This window comes from Furipterus horrens, unplaced genomic scaffold (assembly GCF_987537825.1).
Source record: "Furipterus horrens unplaced genomic scaffold, mFurHor1.1.pri manual_scaffold_9, whole genome shotgun sequence".
Classification (NCBI taxonomy): Eukaryota; Metazoa; Chordata; class Mammalia; order Chiroptera; family Furipteridae; genus Furipterus; species Furipterus horrens.
In genome coordinates, this window is record NW_028327179.1 from 88,657,011 (window position 1) to 88,674,698 (window position 17,688).

At 51.4% G+C, this 17,688-nt stretch overlaps 1 protein-coding gene across 1 annotated transcript in view; it reads right to left on the bottom strand.

Moving 5' to 3' along the window:
• PLXNA4 (plexin A4) overlaps positions 1-17,688 on the bottom strand; it is a 412,730-nt gene that overhangs the window by 333,924 nt on the left and 61,118 nt on the right. The window contains exon 2 of the mRNA XM_090287527.1: positions 12,002-13,266. Within this exon, the coding sequence (XP_090143653.1) occupies positions 12,002-13,186 (1,185 nt within the window). The 5' untranslated portion in view covers positions 13,187-13,266. The remainder of the gene's footprint in view (positions 1-12,001; positions 13,267-17,688) is intronic.

A 17,688-nucleotide genomic window follows, 5' to 3' on the forward strand; every position in this document is an offset into this window, starting at 1 on the left:
GTGACCTCGGGCAGTTGGGTTTTCAGCGTTCTGTGCCTCAGTCTCTCCTGGGTAGAAAGGGGGCCGTAAGAACAGTGTTTACTGTTGAGGGGATTCAATGCTTTCGTACAAGCAGAATGATGTCTGGCGCTTCAGAAGTGCTATGGGAGAGCCAATACTTACTCTCGTTTGTCCTCCTAGACAATTCACACAACCATGGTGAGTCTAGCATCTTTGGGGAAATTCACGGCATCTACCTCAGAGAGGTGTTATCAAGATAAAAGGAGCTAATGTTATCAGGATGAAATAGCAAGGGTAGCGTTTCTTAAAGCTCTATCTGATCAATGAGGCTGAGGGGCAGAGCAGATGAATGGTCTAAGATCCAGAAGATCTAGCAGTATTCACTGGAAATGCAAATTCTCAGGCCCCTCTCAGACCCACTGGATCAGAAACTCTGGGGTGGGGCTCAGAGATCTGCATCTTAATACCCTCCCAGGTGACTCTGTTGCATGCTACTGTTAGAGACGCACTGGCCTGGATCACCATGGAGCTCCCTTCCCAACTGAGGGCACACAGACCATGCCAAGGAGAGAATGACATGTGACAGGCATTCCCACTCTGGAGTAGGACCCATAGGACCAGGATGTGGAGAGGCCCATGGCTGCCTCCCTGAGGGCCTCCCTGAGGTGGCCTGGGGAGCCAGAGCTGACACCCCAAATTACAATCTAATAGCTTACCATGCTTCCATTGCCCACGGCGGCAAAGGTTACTGTGCAATTACGTGTCGCCACATACAAATGACAGAGCAGTTACGGTTGCTTTAGCAATTACAGGGAAATTGCTCCGACTGCAGAGGAAGTGGCACTCTGAAAGCTCTACCACCTCCACGGAAATCCCGCCAGCAGCCTTCCTCCGGCAGTCGCCAGGCTCCATGGCCGAGCTGCGGAGCAGCCACCCAGGTACCCCAGAAGTACCTAGTGGCCTCTGCAGAGATCCTTAGGGAAGGGCTGAAGGAGGAGGCAGACCTCAGGGACCATGGAGACATCTCCTTTGGAGCCCCCATGACTCACTCATAAAAAGCCACCATTACCTGGACACTGTGCCACCCCATCCTGAAGGCCAAGGGTGATGAGGCGGAGTGGGGAACTGACCCTGAAATCACTCCTCACCCCAGCTAGCATGGCCCCTGGGCTGGTTCGTGAAGGCCCCTCCCCTGCCAAGCGGAGCTGGTTCCGCCATCCCTTGGTTGCCCCACCTTTGCAGAAACCCACACTGACTCCTTATTATGGAAAGGTCAGAAGTAGGCCAGAGCCCAGCGGTCCAAACGCAGTGCTAATGAGCTAGGGGTCACCAGGTCCACCCCCCTGTGGACCAATTAGTTCGATTCTGGGACATGGTCTCTCCCACGGCCACAGGCTGCCCCTCACACCCCAGGCATCACTGTTTACAAATAACCCAAACTGATCCCCAGGAGACCAACCAGGTGAGACAGCGGGTTCAGACCACGCAGCCAACTCCTCCAATCGAGAGGCAGCTGCCAACTGTCCTGGGCTGGCAGCTGCAGTCTCTGAGCCCAGAATGGAGAATTCAAGGTCAGACCTGGTCCTCCCATTGCTCATGGGCTGCTTCTGGTCCAGCAGAGAGGAGTCCTTCTATCTGTGTGCACGCCAGCTCTCCTGCCCTCCTTGAATGCACGAGTAGCATCCAGTCATGCATAGGAGTCCTGGGCGCCCATCCATGCCCACCCCCGAAGCAGGGAGGTCACGTTAGACGGGAAAAGAGCATCCGAGACTAGCTCAAGCCCACCCACCCACTGTGGGGCCTTCAGTCAGGCCTTTCCCATCCAACTTTTGGTCTATTTCACTATTGGAACTCCTGTTTCTAGTAGGGGAAACCAAGGCACTAAAGGAAGGCAACACTATTAGCTGTTCCTCACTCGTTAATTTGCTTAAAACTGATGAGGAAGGACCTACTAAACACAAGCGGTAGGTTAAGGACCCAACAATATAGAGATGAAATATCTCAGTTTCTCTCCTTTCCCAGGTGGGGAGATGGGCCTGGGCCGTGACTGCACAAGGCCATCCCTGCCCTGCTTCAGTAATGAACCCAGTGCTGGGGGTACAGCACCCGGGGAAGCAGTGGGGCTTCGCGGAAGCAGAGCTGTCTGGGTGCACTCCTGAGCTCTCTGTCAAGGGCAGTACACAGCCACTCTTTCCCACATCGTGTTATGGTGGTGAAGGAAAATGACTCAGGCTCTTAGAATCTAACAGAAGAGGAAATGGACACCTAGAGAGTGAAATGATGGCCCCCACACTGGCCCGTGACCACTCAAGTTATCAGAAAATAAGTACCAGAACCCCAGCCTCCCAGTCCAGAGGAAAAAGAAAAAAACTGATCTTCTAAGGGGACTCCGCTGGCATTGCAAGAGGGAGGCCCCAAAGATACCTCTTCCAACATCAAGGAAACCTAGTCCCAGAAGCAGAGGCTGCTCAGAGAAGAGCCAACGCGTCTTCTCCTGCCATCCAGGGTGAGTGCTCTGACCTTCTGTGACCTCTGGAAGGAAGCACTAACTCTCCCCTCCTGAGGATGCCCTTAGGCAATCAGGAGAGCTCCTCCTACCCTGAGCCTATGTGTCCCAAAGGAAATTGAGAGCTGAAGCTTTGAGAAGAAATGTTAGAAGAGGAGGGAAGAGAAGGCCTTTGAATTCTTCATGCTCAGCAGCCCTCAGTTTCTTCCCATTCATTAATTACACGTACACACACACACACACACATACACACCCCAGGAGCTGATCATAGCAGACCGCCACTGGAAATGGGGAATCGGTGAATTATACGTGTGGGATTTCTCTCTAAAGGGAGATACTGATCAGATGAGTGGCAGTAGCCCATGTCTATACACAGACTCCAGCTGTAAAGCTCGGCAGTACAGGAAGATAAAGATCACCCACTCATTGGGGCCATATCTCAAACACAACCCGGGACCCATAGGTGTTCATAAATGCACCAGGGTCTGACACCCACAGATGGCTCTGTGCCCTCCAGTGGCGGGGGGTTGGGGGTGAGGGAGGTAAGCAGAAAGAGTCCTCAGGGGCAGAAACATTTTGGGGAGGAGGCTCTAGCACGCCAGGTCTGCTATCATCAGAAAGCCTCTTACTCCATAAACAGTCCCATGTGCTTGAGTGCTAGTTTCTGTAACAAAGAAAGAAATAAAATCAAACTATACAGGCCCCCAGTGGCTTTACTGCTGTGCATAAACTTCCCTTTCCCTTTTATGAGTCCCACTCCTCCCCAAAGGTCTGCTTGTAGCCCCCGCTGGCCCTACAGGTACAAGTCTCTTGAGAGCCAGGGAAGCCCTGCAACAGGTGAAGGCTGGCCCTGCACCCGACTGAGGCCTCGTCCACTTTGTTACTAACACGTTATCTCAGAAGGACTCTTTGCGGCGTCTTTTTCAATTAGACTCTAGGAAAATAAATGTGTGCAAAGAGAGGGGAAGCCAGCAAACCACAGCCACAATAACCTAGTTAGACAAACACATTTTTTGGAGGAGCTTCATGAAAAATGCCTCAGGGTTGGAAAAACAACCCAACAAATTACACCGATGTTCCCAAGAGCCAAGTGCCTTGTTTCTAAGCATCTCAAAAATGGTGGATACCTACATATAGAAGGTCATGGTGTTTTAGGAACTTCAAGTGAGAGAGAGAGAGAGAGAGAGAGTGTGTGTGTGTGTGTGTGTGTGTTGGGGGGGGATTCTGAGGCACACAGCCACTGAATTAATGCACTTAACTATCTATTGAACAATGAAAGTGATCTGCTAAAAGCAACATGTATTTTAATACTCATTTTGGTATTTCGATGTGTTTTGAAACTGTCTGTGGTCCAGTCCCACCAGATACCTAAGTGGTCTTTTACTCATCACAATAACAAGCTATCCTTCTAATAGGGAACTAATGCTACTAATATGAGCTGTTTTCCCAGGAGAGGGGCATTAACTAAGCACTCTCTGCAGGCCTGTCTGTAACTACCAGCGGGCTATGGAGATGCACCCATCCCAGGAACTACAGAGCATAATGGTCAGAAAGGCGCTCCAGCTCAGAATCCTGGGCACGATCCCATGACCTTCTCCCCCTCACCAACTCGGTCGCTGAGAGCCCCATATTCCCCACTCTGGCAAGCAGAGAGAGCCGTGACACCATGATCAGTGCTGTAGGCCAGCCAAGCAAGAGAACCGGAACCCCACTCCACTAGCCCAGTTCTGCAGGTGGCCACCATGCAGAAACTCGTCCAACAGCCAAACCTGGATCCAGGGGAACTAACAGGGAAGGCTCCTCAGCATTGGCAGTGGTACCAAGTAAAACCCACTTGGGTGCTGCCCTTCTCCTTTTGTACCTTAACTTCAGAGGTCCCCCGTGGCTACCTGTCAAGGGCAAAGAAATCCCACACAGCCCATCATCAATCCCATGCTCCCGCTCCCCTCCCAGTCTTCTGCAGACAACCTCCGCCGCCACTGGAACTGTAATTGGAGTGGGGCATGCCACAGTGATTAAATTTGTGTGCTTTCTGGCGGGCGCTGGGAAGCGCTGGCCCCTACTCGCCAGGCTGAATTATAGGGTAGGTCATTCCCTTGTTAGTAGGAATAAATTTTATTAGCCCCACTCCCGTTGCCGCGTATCTTCCCCTCTTGCTCCTCAGGCCGTGTGTGAGTCTGGGTAATGTTGCCTGCATGCGGGATAAATCAGCCGAACAAATCCCATTATATTTTGGAACAATGGCGGTGACACGGTAATGACGCCGAGACCAGGGAAAGATGTGGCCTTTCTTCTCTCCCGCTGGTCCCGCTTCGTGGACGTGGACGGCATGGGGGCCCCATCCACCAGGAGAAAATGTAAATCGAGAGTCTGAAGAGAGAACTCCCTTAGTAGTCTCTTTTTTTTCTCTCTCCACTAACTTCGTTAATGAAAAGAAGCAAGTGCTCTGAGCCCATGTGGAGTCATTCCTTTCTGCCTTGCAAAGCAAAGGGACACCTGGGGAGAGTCTGGCCCGAAATGCATCCTCTCCTTAGCTTAGCATTCGTCTCGTGAAGGATGGGAAGGGAGGCAGACGGGTGCATTCTGGGCCTGGGATACTGAACACAGCATCTGGCTGAGGCATAGCCCCAATCTCTTTAAATCAGATACCAGCGGAGAAAAAAATATAAGTTTGAAATCACAGCAATATGATTAAGTCTCTTTCTAACCCATCATGTAGTTATTCTAAACAAAGGAGAACACACCGACGGGGTTAGGAAGCTGTTTAGGTGTCCTACAAATATAAGGTGCTTTGTGTCTACCATTATTTATGAATGTCTATGTATTTCTCTGTCCTTAGCAGTCTCGGCACACTTTATTAAAGGGATATTATTTTATCACCTCCTTCTTGAAGATGAAATGTATAATTCAAGACAAAAGGGAAGCGGCTCACTAGCCCAGTGACATCTCAGGAGTCAGGACTTGCTCAGACCCCAAGGTCCAAAGTCTCAGGCCAGTATCCAGGCCAAGACGCCACCCTGTGAGGATGACTGGAATTGAAACACCCACAAAGTCTGGATTGTTGAGTCAAGGTGTTCTGTGTGCTGATTAAGAGGCTCAAAGGCCAATTTGGGGAAAGCTATCACACACCGTATGGGATGTGTACACGTGGGAGAGACGTCTCGCTGTATTCGTTTCTCCGTGTAATGTGGGGGTGTGCAGGAGAATAAATCACAGCTAGAGAAACAGAGGGAGTGTGCATAGAAGCGAGACAGTGAACCACAGCAGAGAGCTACAGACAGAATTGAAGTCACAGAGCAGACACCATGTGGAAGTGAGTCGGCACCCAGAACAGCAAGAGCCCATGTACACACGAGTGTGTGGACAGGTATGCATGCTTCCATGCCAGGGCTCATGAGGTAGATGCCTCAGCATCGGGACGCAGCATTGCATGGCCCTGCATCCTAATCCACCGCTCAGTAAACTCTATACTGGGGTCTCTTGGTGGCTGTGTTAAAATTCTGGGTCTTGACAGTCTCCCTGCTGACCTGATAAGCTCCAGGGTGGCATCCTGGGAGGATATGTCCAACCTCAGAGGCCAACCTAAAGGCCCTTCCTCTCACTAGGACCAGCCACACCACCCAGGGTACAGCCACCATCCTGTACCCCAAACACCAAGTGTACTTGACCGAGATGTGACTTTCACTGCAAACCCTGCTGGCCAAAGAGGGAGGCAGGTGGGCTTTTTACCTGGATACCTAGGACAGAAGCCATCCCGAGGGGAGGGGGAAGACTTGATTCTATAAAGCTTCAGGTTGTGATATGGCAGCTCCCCCACCCCCCACAATACTAAACCAGAAGTCAGGAGTACGGGGGTCAATGAGCTGTGAGGGGTTAGTGTTTGGGTAGACAGAAAAGGAGCTTGGTAATAACTGCTGTCATTGGGACCCAAGAGTGGAATAGGGCATGCATGTTTAGTGTGCCACTGTGTGAGTGTGTGTGTGTGTGTGTGTGTGTGTGTGTGTGTGTGTGTGTGAAACATAGTGGAGATGGAATGGCGGGCCGGGGCAGTCAAAGGGGGAGTGCCTGGTCTGAGAGAGGACTGTGGCTGAGCAGAAAGGGAAACCTTGCCCAGCACCATAAACAACAGGATACACCCCATCTACTCAGAGCTGCCCTTCCTGCTGACAGCGAAAAGAAAACTCCCCAAGCAGACTGGCAGAGACCAGCACCCGCAGCCTGGGATGACCGCCTGGCCATTCCGGATGCTCACTCCCATGGAGTTTCAGAATCTCAGGCACCAGACGAACCTGAGTGACCGTCCACACTGGGATGGGGGGCCAGCCTGGGTCCAGGAGTGGCAGGGGTGGGAGGACCCTGTCTCCTCCTGGGGCTGCTGTGCCTGAGAAACAATAAATATGAGAGTCAAAGTAACAATGCCCATGAATGGGGTTCTTCTCCTTTACTGCTCCTCACTGTCAGGCATGAACTGAAGCTTGGGGTTAAACATATAAAGGTCAGCCCCTCTGCCTCCATGAACACTGTGAGACTGGCTGGGCTGGCAGGGAAACCCCAAAGTCCGATAGGCACTTGGTCTAACACTGGTTCTCCACTGTTAGGAAGGTCACTCCAAGTTCAAGTCTCAAGGGGGATTTTCTAGGTCTTGCAGTGTTTGGGAAGACCCATTGGCACGTAAGGCTCTAGTGCCCAGGAATGTGAACGTCCTGCGATGCCCAGACAATGCATTGTCCCATCCCAGATGTCACTAGCACACCACTGAAAAATACCAGTGGGAAAGGCAGCTGACTGAAAATTAGGGCACATCATAGGTTCTAGTCCACCAATGACATAACCTTGAGTGAAGTGCTTGACTTCTCTGTCCCTCCATTTCCTCCTGGAGAGGGTGGCTGTACTTTCTGTTATCCCACAGTACTGTGGGGAGAAGAAAGGGAGGTTATGACCCCCTTCGTAAACTGTCAAAACTCCTACCATGGAACTATCAGGCTGCTCATAAGCTGCCACTCTGCTCCCACTACAGTGGGGCTTGACAGGTGTGAGGTGGTGATTCTGGGTAAGAGCTTCTGTCCCTGAGGACTGACGTTTTCTGTTGGGAGGTCACTCTAAGTTCAAGTCTTGAGGGGGAGATTAAGAAGCTAATTTTTGCATTACCTAGCCTTATCAGCACCAAAGCTGACAATGCCTGACTCCTACGTCCACTTGTCAGTTAGTTCCACACTCAGGGAAGATTTGAGTGGAGTGACTGAAGGTCACTCCCAGGACCACGGCCATTGTTCCCACCACACAGACCATAATGGCCTGGGTGGGTGTGTCTTATGTCTGGACTCTTGGGCTCCTGGAGACTGATGTCATTTCATGATTCTTGGCATTCACTGGGTATGAGTACATTGTCAATGGCCTAATAAATGTTTCATCTGTTCATTAATACATTTGGAGACAGAAGGGCTAGTTTTCTGTGAGGTTATCCAAGAAGGCTGAAAAAAGGTTGAGGAGGAAATAGACAGCCGTGCCTGGGGGACTCTGGGATGCCAGGCCACTTGGCATGGAGAAAACAAGCACCTTGGCCCACAACAGCACATTCTCCAGCCTGGCTGCCAACTCCAGGTCAGGGAGAAAGGGCTAGGAGCCGTCACCTTGGTCTGCATAGGCCCTGGCATATGACAGAAGCTACGGGCTATGTATGGGCTCCTCCCTCTAACTGTTATGTGCTCTGCAGACAGGTTTTGGGAGCCTATGTGGCAGCCTTCAACAGGACCAGAAGTAGAGACCATCCCAGTGCTGAGCAGCAGAAACAAAGAAATTCCATTATCATTAACTTATCTGGATAATCATCAGCAAAATGCCTTAGGTTGGTGTTTAGTCCCCTGAATCCCAAGAAAAACTGGGACCCCTGGTTGATCCCTCCAGGACCCTCCTTCTGCCCATGCCCTCCAGAGATCCTGAGAGCAATTTGCAGATGCTACCCCATTTGTTCTTGGACACCTCTTTCCATTCCAGCTAAAAAATCTCCAGGACACAGAAGAATAGCCCAGAGGCCAAGGCAGAAGCTGCTTCATCCCCACAAGCACCTGGAAACAGGGTTACTTGCCCAGCCTCCATATCCAACACACACTCAGGGATTTGCTTTAGCAACAGGCACGGACACTCGCAGTGACAGTCCCATGAGGAGGCCACTACTGGCCCCTGGCCCTTCTCTATGGTGTGAGCTCAGCCAGACTTCCCAGATCTACCTGTAGTCAAAACAGGGAACTCTTGGAGGGCCTCACAGTCCATGGCTTCTCCCGGCCTGGGCACCAGGCTGTGGCCCACTACACAGCTCCGGGGATGCCCCATGGCACGTCAGGCCAAGTCACACAGGTCTTCTCTCTCCACACCACCCCCCCCCCGCCCCATCCTCCCTGAACACAGTCAATGGGGCAGCAGCGAGGGGTCAGGGGCCCCAGGGTGTACACTGCTCCCAGCTCTGAGTTTTGGACGCATGATTTCAGGGGAAGGATCGTGGTCCCAGGATGTGGAAGGGACCAGAAGGCCTGAAGAGCACCACAGGATGAACATCCTCGCTTAGGGAACTTGAACAACAGGAGCACGATAAAAATCAACCACTCTTTGAGCTGTGACTATGATAAAGCCCACAGGGGGACCCCTACCCTGCAAAACACAAGTCCTAAAAGTCAGCCTCCTGGGTTGTTTTACTATCGTGGAAACACCACGGGATAGGCATCTGAGGCTGAGTTCCACTTCGTAGGCCTCGAGGGAACCTTGGACTCGGAGACAAAGAGAACTCAAGAGTCCACTGTGTCCATCCCTGCCTCCAGGTAGGAAGAATAAAAGAAAGGAAACCTATGGCCATGGATAAAGGTGGAGAAAACCTGTATTTGCCAACAGTGTGCCCACAAGCATTCCTCAATGGGACGCTCAGGAGCCTGGCCTGGCTGATGGCGTGTGAAACACGTGTGGTCTGCGCTGAGGCCAAATGAACTGCAGCTGAGAGCTCCAGAGCAAAGTAACTCGAGGATCAGCCAAATCAAAGGAAACCGATACTGCGCATGAAAAGCCAGTGTGGCCTTTCAGACTGGCTGGGGACACAGCCCTGGCCCTGTGCGCAGTTTCTGGCCTCCTTTCTCCCCTCAGTCCTGAACTTGCCTCGTAAGTTGAAAGGGCTAATTAAAGCCAAAAGGGAAAAAAAATAATCAAAAGCCTGTTATCTGGCTCCATTACTCCAGCCCTGGCATCAGCCTGTCTTGCAAAGCTGTTTCCCTCTGTTCTCTTGAAGGCCACCATGCGGTGTTGGGACCCGCAGCTCTGCAGAAATCCACGATGAACTTGACTTTTTGTACTGTGGCAGGGAGCAAGGGTGGGGCAAACTCCTGCCTGCCCATGGGCAGCGAAGCTGAGCCCTGCAGCTGATTTTACTCCCCCAAAATCACAGGGTTGGGGCAAGTTCTTGGCAGAAGAGTGTCTACAGAAAAAATAGCCAACCTCTCTGACTTCAGAAGAACTAGCTATTAAGGAAGCAGCTAGCATAAACTTGTCATCTTCTAACCTGGGGTGTATGTGTGCATGCTCATGACAGCATTTAGTGTGTATGTGCATGCACATGTATGTGTCCATATGTGTCCATACAGTGTGTGTGTGAATGTGGCGATAAGAGAGGAAAAGAGGTTATTCTCAAGACTGTGTCTGCCATTCACTCCTAAGATGCATAACTGTGGACAATCCATTCACTTGCTTGGGCTGTGGAATCAAAGTTTAAACTAGAGGGTCTCTAAGGGCCATCCCCATGCCAACATTCTAATGCATCTCCTGGGGACGGGGTCTGAGTGTGTGATACACCTATACACAGCACAGCATCTCCACTGTCACTCACTGCCTTCACTGGGGACAGTCCGTGGCCCCCCAAGTTCATAAGCCTGCCTCACAGATTCTCCTGAGTGGGTCGGCTATTGCCCGAAACCAAAGACTCCAAAGGAGTCACAGTAGAGTCCCCTCGATTCTCTGGCCTGCAGTGACTGTCAATTGTTACTGCCTTCTGTGGCCCACAGTCGCTCTCCCATTTCCTCTGTGACACTAGGGGTCTCCTGACTTTCCAGGGCCTCCAAAAGTTATCTTTTAGTTTCAGCCCAGGCACCTGGAAAACTTGCCACTGGAAAGCATACCAAACCTAAAAGTTAGGGCGCCAAAGATAGACTTCGCTGAGTTCCTCCTCTTTCCTGCCTCTCCTCTCCCCCCACCCCAAATTCCAATGACTAGAGAAGTGGCCTCCCCATGTGCTGGGTGGGGTGTGTGCCAGTGTCCTCTGGGATCTACTAGACAAGTGGCCATACTTTAGGAAGGGAAACTTACAGTTTTCAAATCAACTCAAATACATGTCCTAGTATGGAACTCCACCAGAGATTGACCAGACGCCAGGAGTCGCATCCATGCAAATGCACACTTCTTCCTGATGGTGAATTCTCCCTTCCTCATTAAGATTACAGGGTAGGTTTTCTCCAACGAGGTTTATAACTTTTTAACTGGGCAATAAGAGGGGAAAGGAGAATGACATAGGGGTTGGGAGATGCCAGCAGCTGAGCCTTCCAAGTCAGCTGAGGAATGATTTAGACAAAAACTGGACCATTGTAAAGGTGAACAGAAGTCGAGCCACAGAAAGGCAGATGCTTTTCATGCTGGGTCACAAGTGAGTTAGGCTGGGTCACCAGTTGCACCTGTGATCACCCTGCAAGGCAGCGCCCTGAGGCCCGGTCTGACCCTCAAGGCCCACGGGCCTGGGATGGCCGCCGAAACCAAGCCTGCCTCCCATTTCCTTCAGCATCCCTGCCGCTCAGAACTCCTCCTTGGCTGCCTCCTGACTTTGTGACCCCTCTCCTGTGGAGGTGTGCACAGAAGGCACTCAATACATATAGTTTTCTAAGCAGGCTCTGCTTTCCCCTCTATGTTTGCTGGACTCTCACCCTGCTTCTTCTGCTCTCATCACTCCATTTCCTAAACACACACATGGGGCTGAAAACATAACTCTCCTGTAAGTCCACATCTGTCTCAAATGTAGAACGACTGACTCCAGACTCCCAGTAATGGTTTTATTCTAAGCTCCCAGGAAAGGGATTCACAGGCGTGGTTGGTACGAGGGTGAGTACACATCTTGTGCTACAGCACCTGATAACTGGCCTTCAGCAATGCCTGGTGCATGTGGCATGTAAGTAACACAATTCCCACCTATTCCTAGCACTCCCTCCATAACCAGTAAGCCAATATGCAGTAGAGAAAAGTGCCCAGATAGGAAATTCACGTTTTAGTTCTGGCTCTGACTCTTGCGAGCCCAGTTGCATAGTCACAGCATGTTTGAGCTGGTAATGAACTGAGTCCAGTGAGACCCAGAGATGGGATATACTTGTCCCATCTACAAAACGGCATGGGTGACTCACAGCCCTCAGAGGCTGCAGGCTAGGGTCCTCCCGTCACACAGTGTCATCCCAGCCCACAGGCCCTCCTTTGACTCACCGCGCTGCTGCAGGGAATGTCCTTCACCTTGAGCCAAGCCAGGTCCAGCGTGCCCTCGCCCCGGTAGCAGGACTGCAGCCGCTCCTTGATGCAGTCGTTGATCTGCTTCAAGATGAAGATACACAGGGCTGACTCATCCAGGGATTTCATTTTCCGCTTCTGGCCCTTGGAGAAGAGAGCGAAGAGGAGGTCATCCTCTGGACGGACTCCAAGGGTCTGGGCGAGCACAGCTCCAGCTTTGGACAGGTAGGCAGCCTGTAGCAAACGGTACTCCACCCCACTGCGCTCACAGCCAATGGGCACCTCCACATAGGAGTTGAAGGCGGTGTCCTCCTTGCAAAGCCTCACAAGCTTGGATGTGTAAACCTGCTCCTTTGTGGTGGAGCCTGGGGGAGACACCATCTCAGGCTGAAGGGTCAAAAAGTAGACAAAGTTGCCACTGCTGAAGCCATAGACGTAGTAGATATCAAAGTCGGGGATGACGGTGAAGGTGTCCGAAGGGATCTTAATCATTGAGGCCACAAACTCATCATGAAAGACATAAGCAAACATGCCATCCGCCTCTGAGTTCTTGGTCAACTTCCGGCTGGAGATGGTGGGGAAATACTCTGGCTTCCCATCCACTGCCGTGGCAATGAAGAGCTTGTCGTCCAGGTTGCTGTAGGAGACAATCACTCCAAAGACAGAGCCACTCTCATTGACTCCCGACAGGTAGTGTTCCTTCTTGTGAAAAGGCTCCCCCAGCTTGAAGAGGTCCTCCAGCCTGAGGAGTTTGCAGATGCCTTGATACAGGCTCCCACATGCAATCAGCCTGTTCTCCTTGTAGTCTATCAGGAGCATCTTGTTGACATTGTTGGTGGTGGTCAGGGGCTCATTGCATGTCTGGACGATGCGGGGTGGATAACAATTGGGGTTGTCTTCATCCGGCCCTGTCTGGTGGGTCACCAACACCTTCAGGTCACTGGAGAGTTTGTAGATCCGGTTGACAGCCCCCAAGTAAATGTGCCCTGTCCTCTTGTCCACCACCAGGTGGTTGAAGCTCTCAGCTGGCTCCCCGCGAAATGTGACGAAAGGCCGCTTCTGGGACAGCGGGGGTGGCTGCCGGGGAAGCAGAGTGGAGGAGCCCATCCCGACCATCAGGAGATGGGACAGCAGGCAAGTCCAGTTCCAGGGCATGGCTTTCATTTCAGACACAGGTCCTCGTGGCACAGTAGCACTGACAAAGTGTCCTCCTGGGAGGGCCAGGACTCAGGAGTGGAGGGTCCCTAAGGGAGAAAAAAAGGATGTGATGCTGGGTGACAATGACAACAGCTTATCTTCACTCCATAGCTTGCTTGGGGGATCCCCGAAGTATTCTACTCATATCAAAACAGAGAACTGTACTGGAGGAAGCTAGAAGCCAAGGGACATAGGCCCCCGTGAGTGTGTGGGACAGCCAGAGCTGGTGGCAGCAGCCATAGGGGGGCACTTCAGTTATAATAATAGTAAATAAAATAGTGATGGCCATAATGATAATAGTGATGGTGATGATGATGATAACAGCCACCTGCCAAGTGCCTGGCTTTGCCAGCAGCTGTCCAGCACCTTCCAGAGATAAATCTTAATCTTAAACTTCAAGTTAATAAAACTGTCACTGCTGGGATCTTCCATCTGCCCCCCCCACACCCCAGCTCAACTCTCCAACATTCTCTGCACCCAAGAAGCTGACCTGTGTACAGGTACATCCATAGACCCCTTGCCCTTGGGCCTGGTTAGGTGCAGCTAAGGAAGGACATCAGCAGAAGGGTGGAGGAAGGGGGAGAAGGCAGCAGCAGTGTAGGTGGGCTGCAGGCATGTGCTGTGACCCTTGTCTACAGGTCGCACGCGGGGTCCTAGTCAGGTCTCCCCACCTGGCCTCTCTGTCTCCATCACCTTGCCCACCCCGATTTGGTCCTAGATAAGAAAGCAGGGCCTCACTGTTTCTATCCCTAAATACTACTCTGCCTCCAAAGGAGCCACACTTTTTCCAGGAGCCCCCGTATTAACCTTTGTGCGAGTGAGTGAGTTTGTATGTCTTATTTCTTGCTGGGCTGACTCGTAGACCTCTAAAGTTAGTAGCATTGTTATCTCTTCTTTACAGCTTAGGGAAGTTATGGATCTCGCAGAGCTGAAAGTGGCAGAAGTGGATTCACACCCGGCTGTCCAAGTCCATGGCAGGTTCTCATTCTTAACTACCAAACAATCTCAGGCTAGCCAGGCACAGATGGGGATGTACCCTGGTTACTGTTTATACACAGCAGAATAGTTTAAACAACTGCTTCTCGGGGGCTGTCCATTACCACCTGGCCCTCAGGGTCTGTACCTACTGCAGGGGATGCATCCCCTTTGTCCCTCCTCCACTCCTCCTGCTGGGTGGATGGTGCATGAGCCCAAATCAAAAACCCACGCCCTTGGTCCCTTTCACTGTGGCAGCAACCAGGTCCTCTGGATACACTGCTCCACTCAGAGCCCTGATGGCCTTTCAACAAGGCAGTTCTTGGCTGCCTCACATAGTGGAGCCTCCTCTGAGAGGTTTTCATTAGCCAGAGTGAACAAACACTTTTTAAAGAAGTGGTCAGGGAAATAAATAAAAAAGTAATTCTCCATGAAGCAAAACAGCTTTCCATCCTAATGTTCCCATTCATTCCTATCCTGCGCTTTCTGTGTGTGATTCCAGGGGATGACTTCATATTTCCGACAGCGGGGTAGAAATCAAGGCAGGAATGGCCTACCTACCTCTTGTTTCGGGGGTGTCTCAGCTTTGGGGAATTTCTCTCATTCACACCCAAGTACGCCAAAACAAGGTTACAGGAAGAAGTAACTGTTAGCAACAGAAAACCCCCCAACAGAGAAAGAGCATGAAGTCAGATGGAAACCAGGAGAAGAAAGAAAAGAACAGATTTGACATTGTTAGCTCAAATCCCAATGAAAACACAGGTCTTCCCGAGTAAGTATGAGAGAAAGCAGATGGTGGGCCCACAGCTGACAACGGTCCTGCATGTTGAGGGCCTCCATTCAATCTCTCCATGTGGAAAATGTTTGCTCAGGGCACACATGAAACTTGCTAGACACTGGGAAATCCAGGGACTGCTGAGGCTGAATCAGGCACACAGCACAAGAACTGAAAGTACTCAGACAGTGAAAAGCTATGTGCTAGACCACAGCGTACTTCGGGGACTTGCAAGAAGAGCGTGCCTTCTAAGTTGGGGTGGGGGAGCGTGGAGAAGGGCGGAGGGAGCCTTGGGGAGGGGACAGCATCTGGGCTGAGCCATGAACTTGGAGGGGACGTGCACAGCTGGAAAGGAAAGGTGTCCTTGGGGAGGGGTCAGCATAGTAGAATCCTGGGCATATCAAACCGGATGTTTACCAGGAAGAGTCTCTCTGGAGAACGTGATTCCTGAGAGTCAGGGAGAAGACAGGGCTGGAAAGAGAGAACCACAAGTGTTGTCAAGATGTCCCTGCAAGGCTGAGACTGAAAGGCATGGTATTAAGGAAAGAAACTTAAAGGAAAGAGCAAAGGGCCCCAGAAAGGAGACGCCACATTTCTCTCCTTTAGTCCTTACAGAAGAAACTGAGTTTGGAGCTGAGAGCTGCAGGCTCCATGGGGGCAGGGAGCACCTGCCTTGCTCACCAGGGTGTCATAGCCCCAGACCAGCACCTGGCGCACTGTGGAAGATCAAGACCAGCTTTCTGATTGGCAGAGAGGCTGGAAGCAAGGAGGAATATCACTATCTGTGGACCAGTTACAGTACCACAGGCCCTGTGCAAGGGCTGGCACATGGATGACCTCACCTGAGCACCACAGCTGTTCGCTGGGCTCAAGACTGTTTCACCTGCTTCTCAGGTGAGGAAATTTTAGTTCTGCAAAGGCATGTGGCTAATACGTGACAGAGGTGGAACTGAAACTCAGGTTTGTATCGCTGGAAAACCTGTACTCGATGTGCAATTCCAGTGCCCAGAATACAGAGTACTTGGAAGCCCTTTTTAATTCATGTAAGTCCCCAAACTCAGACATCCAGGACTTCACCCAACGGTACCTCCCTGACAGTTCTGTAGGTGAAAAGCAAAGCCCGTGGGACCTGCAGGGCATAACCTGGCAGGTAACATCCATCTGGTGGGGCCCCTCTATCTACCTCTAAAAGCATTAATGACAGAAAAGCGCCTGGCACACATAAGTGCTTAATAAATGATAGTTGTTGATGAGATTGAAGTAAAATGAAAATAATTAGGATTATGATAACGAGACGGTACCATTAGATACCATCTCATTTAGAGAGCTGAGGAGTCAGAATGGTTCATCTTGAATTGCCTGTGCAAATCCAAGTATCAGAGAAGAATCTAGAAGTTGTGATCTAAAAGAGAGAATCCAGTTTAATGATCCCAATCCCTGATTTTAGAGACAAGGAAGTTGAGATCCAGAGAAATGAATGGCTTGTGGGAGGTCACACAGTGAGCTCAAGGTGGGGGTGGGACTAAGCTCAGGTCCCTGGACTCCCAGGTCCAGTGCTCTTTCCACCACCCATGGCCTCTCTTCTGACTTTATCTGAACCCACTTCAACATCTGCTCCCCGGCCTTTGTCTGGAGGAGCCTGGCCTTTGGGTGCCATCTGCTCTGCTGGCTAACCCAGCTCTCAGAATATCACTGCCAACAACCCATTTCCAGCAGGGCTGGTCACTCTCATTCCAGGTCGGGGGCAGATGCAGAGCAGGGCTCAGACACCAGCCCTCGGGAAGAAACTTGCGGCGGTCCCTGTATCGGAAACCGCCAACCACGCGAGGAAGTGTGCCTGCCACGCCCCCTCCTTACTGTACACGCTGGCGGACCCAGGAGCCAATCAACAGCTCTCTAGTTTGCGAGAGACGAGAGGAGGAAGCCTGTAATTATGAATTTACTGAGCAGAAAGGTGCCAGAGCTCATTCTCCATCTTCTATTAGGCGTTGAAATGAGACACAGTTCTGCATCTCAAACATTTATCACCGTCATCTGAGGAGGCTGAAATGACTGCGCCCGGAAGGGGGGTGGAATCCACAGAAAACAATAATGTGTGATAGGAATAACCAGCCTCTCATTTTATACACCACGCAAGGGACTGATTAGAAAACAAATAGCAGAGAAATGGAAGAGAAGGGAGCAAGCAAGGATGTGGGCTCCAGCCTGCCTTACCAGAGACCCCACTGGGCACCGCAGGAGTGACCCAACCTGGCAAGCAGTCCTCCAACGCCAGCTCCAGTCCCCTGCCTGCCCCGCCCCCCTCCCCCACCCCCCCTCCCCCACCCCAAGGCTGCCTGAGGCTGTTCCATTCCCGCAAGGCTGGGGCTTCTAGTGGGGTCTCCATTCCAAGCACCAATCCTCCTAAGTGGTGACCCAACCTGGGAAACCCTCAAGCCTACCCACCGTTACTCTCTCAAGTCATCAATTAGCTGGTTTTAAAACAAAGTATTAGAGGTAGCATTCAGCCCAACTCTGGGTCTTAAAGACAAGTAATGTGGCCGAGTCATCTCCAGACTGCCCCGAAGGGCTCACCGAACCAGACAGAATGGGAAACTGGTGGGCAGGCAGCAGCCGTCCACTCTGAATCAAACCCAAACACACTGCCATTTCCCCTTCTTTGAAATCAGATTTTAATTCTGAATGATCTCAGGGGAGACAGGACTCATTTTTAGAAGCT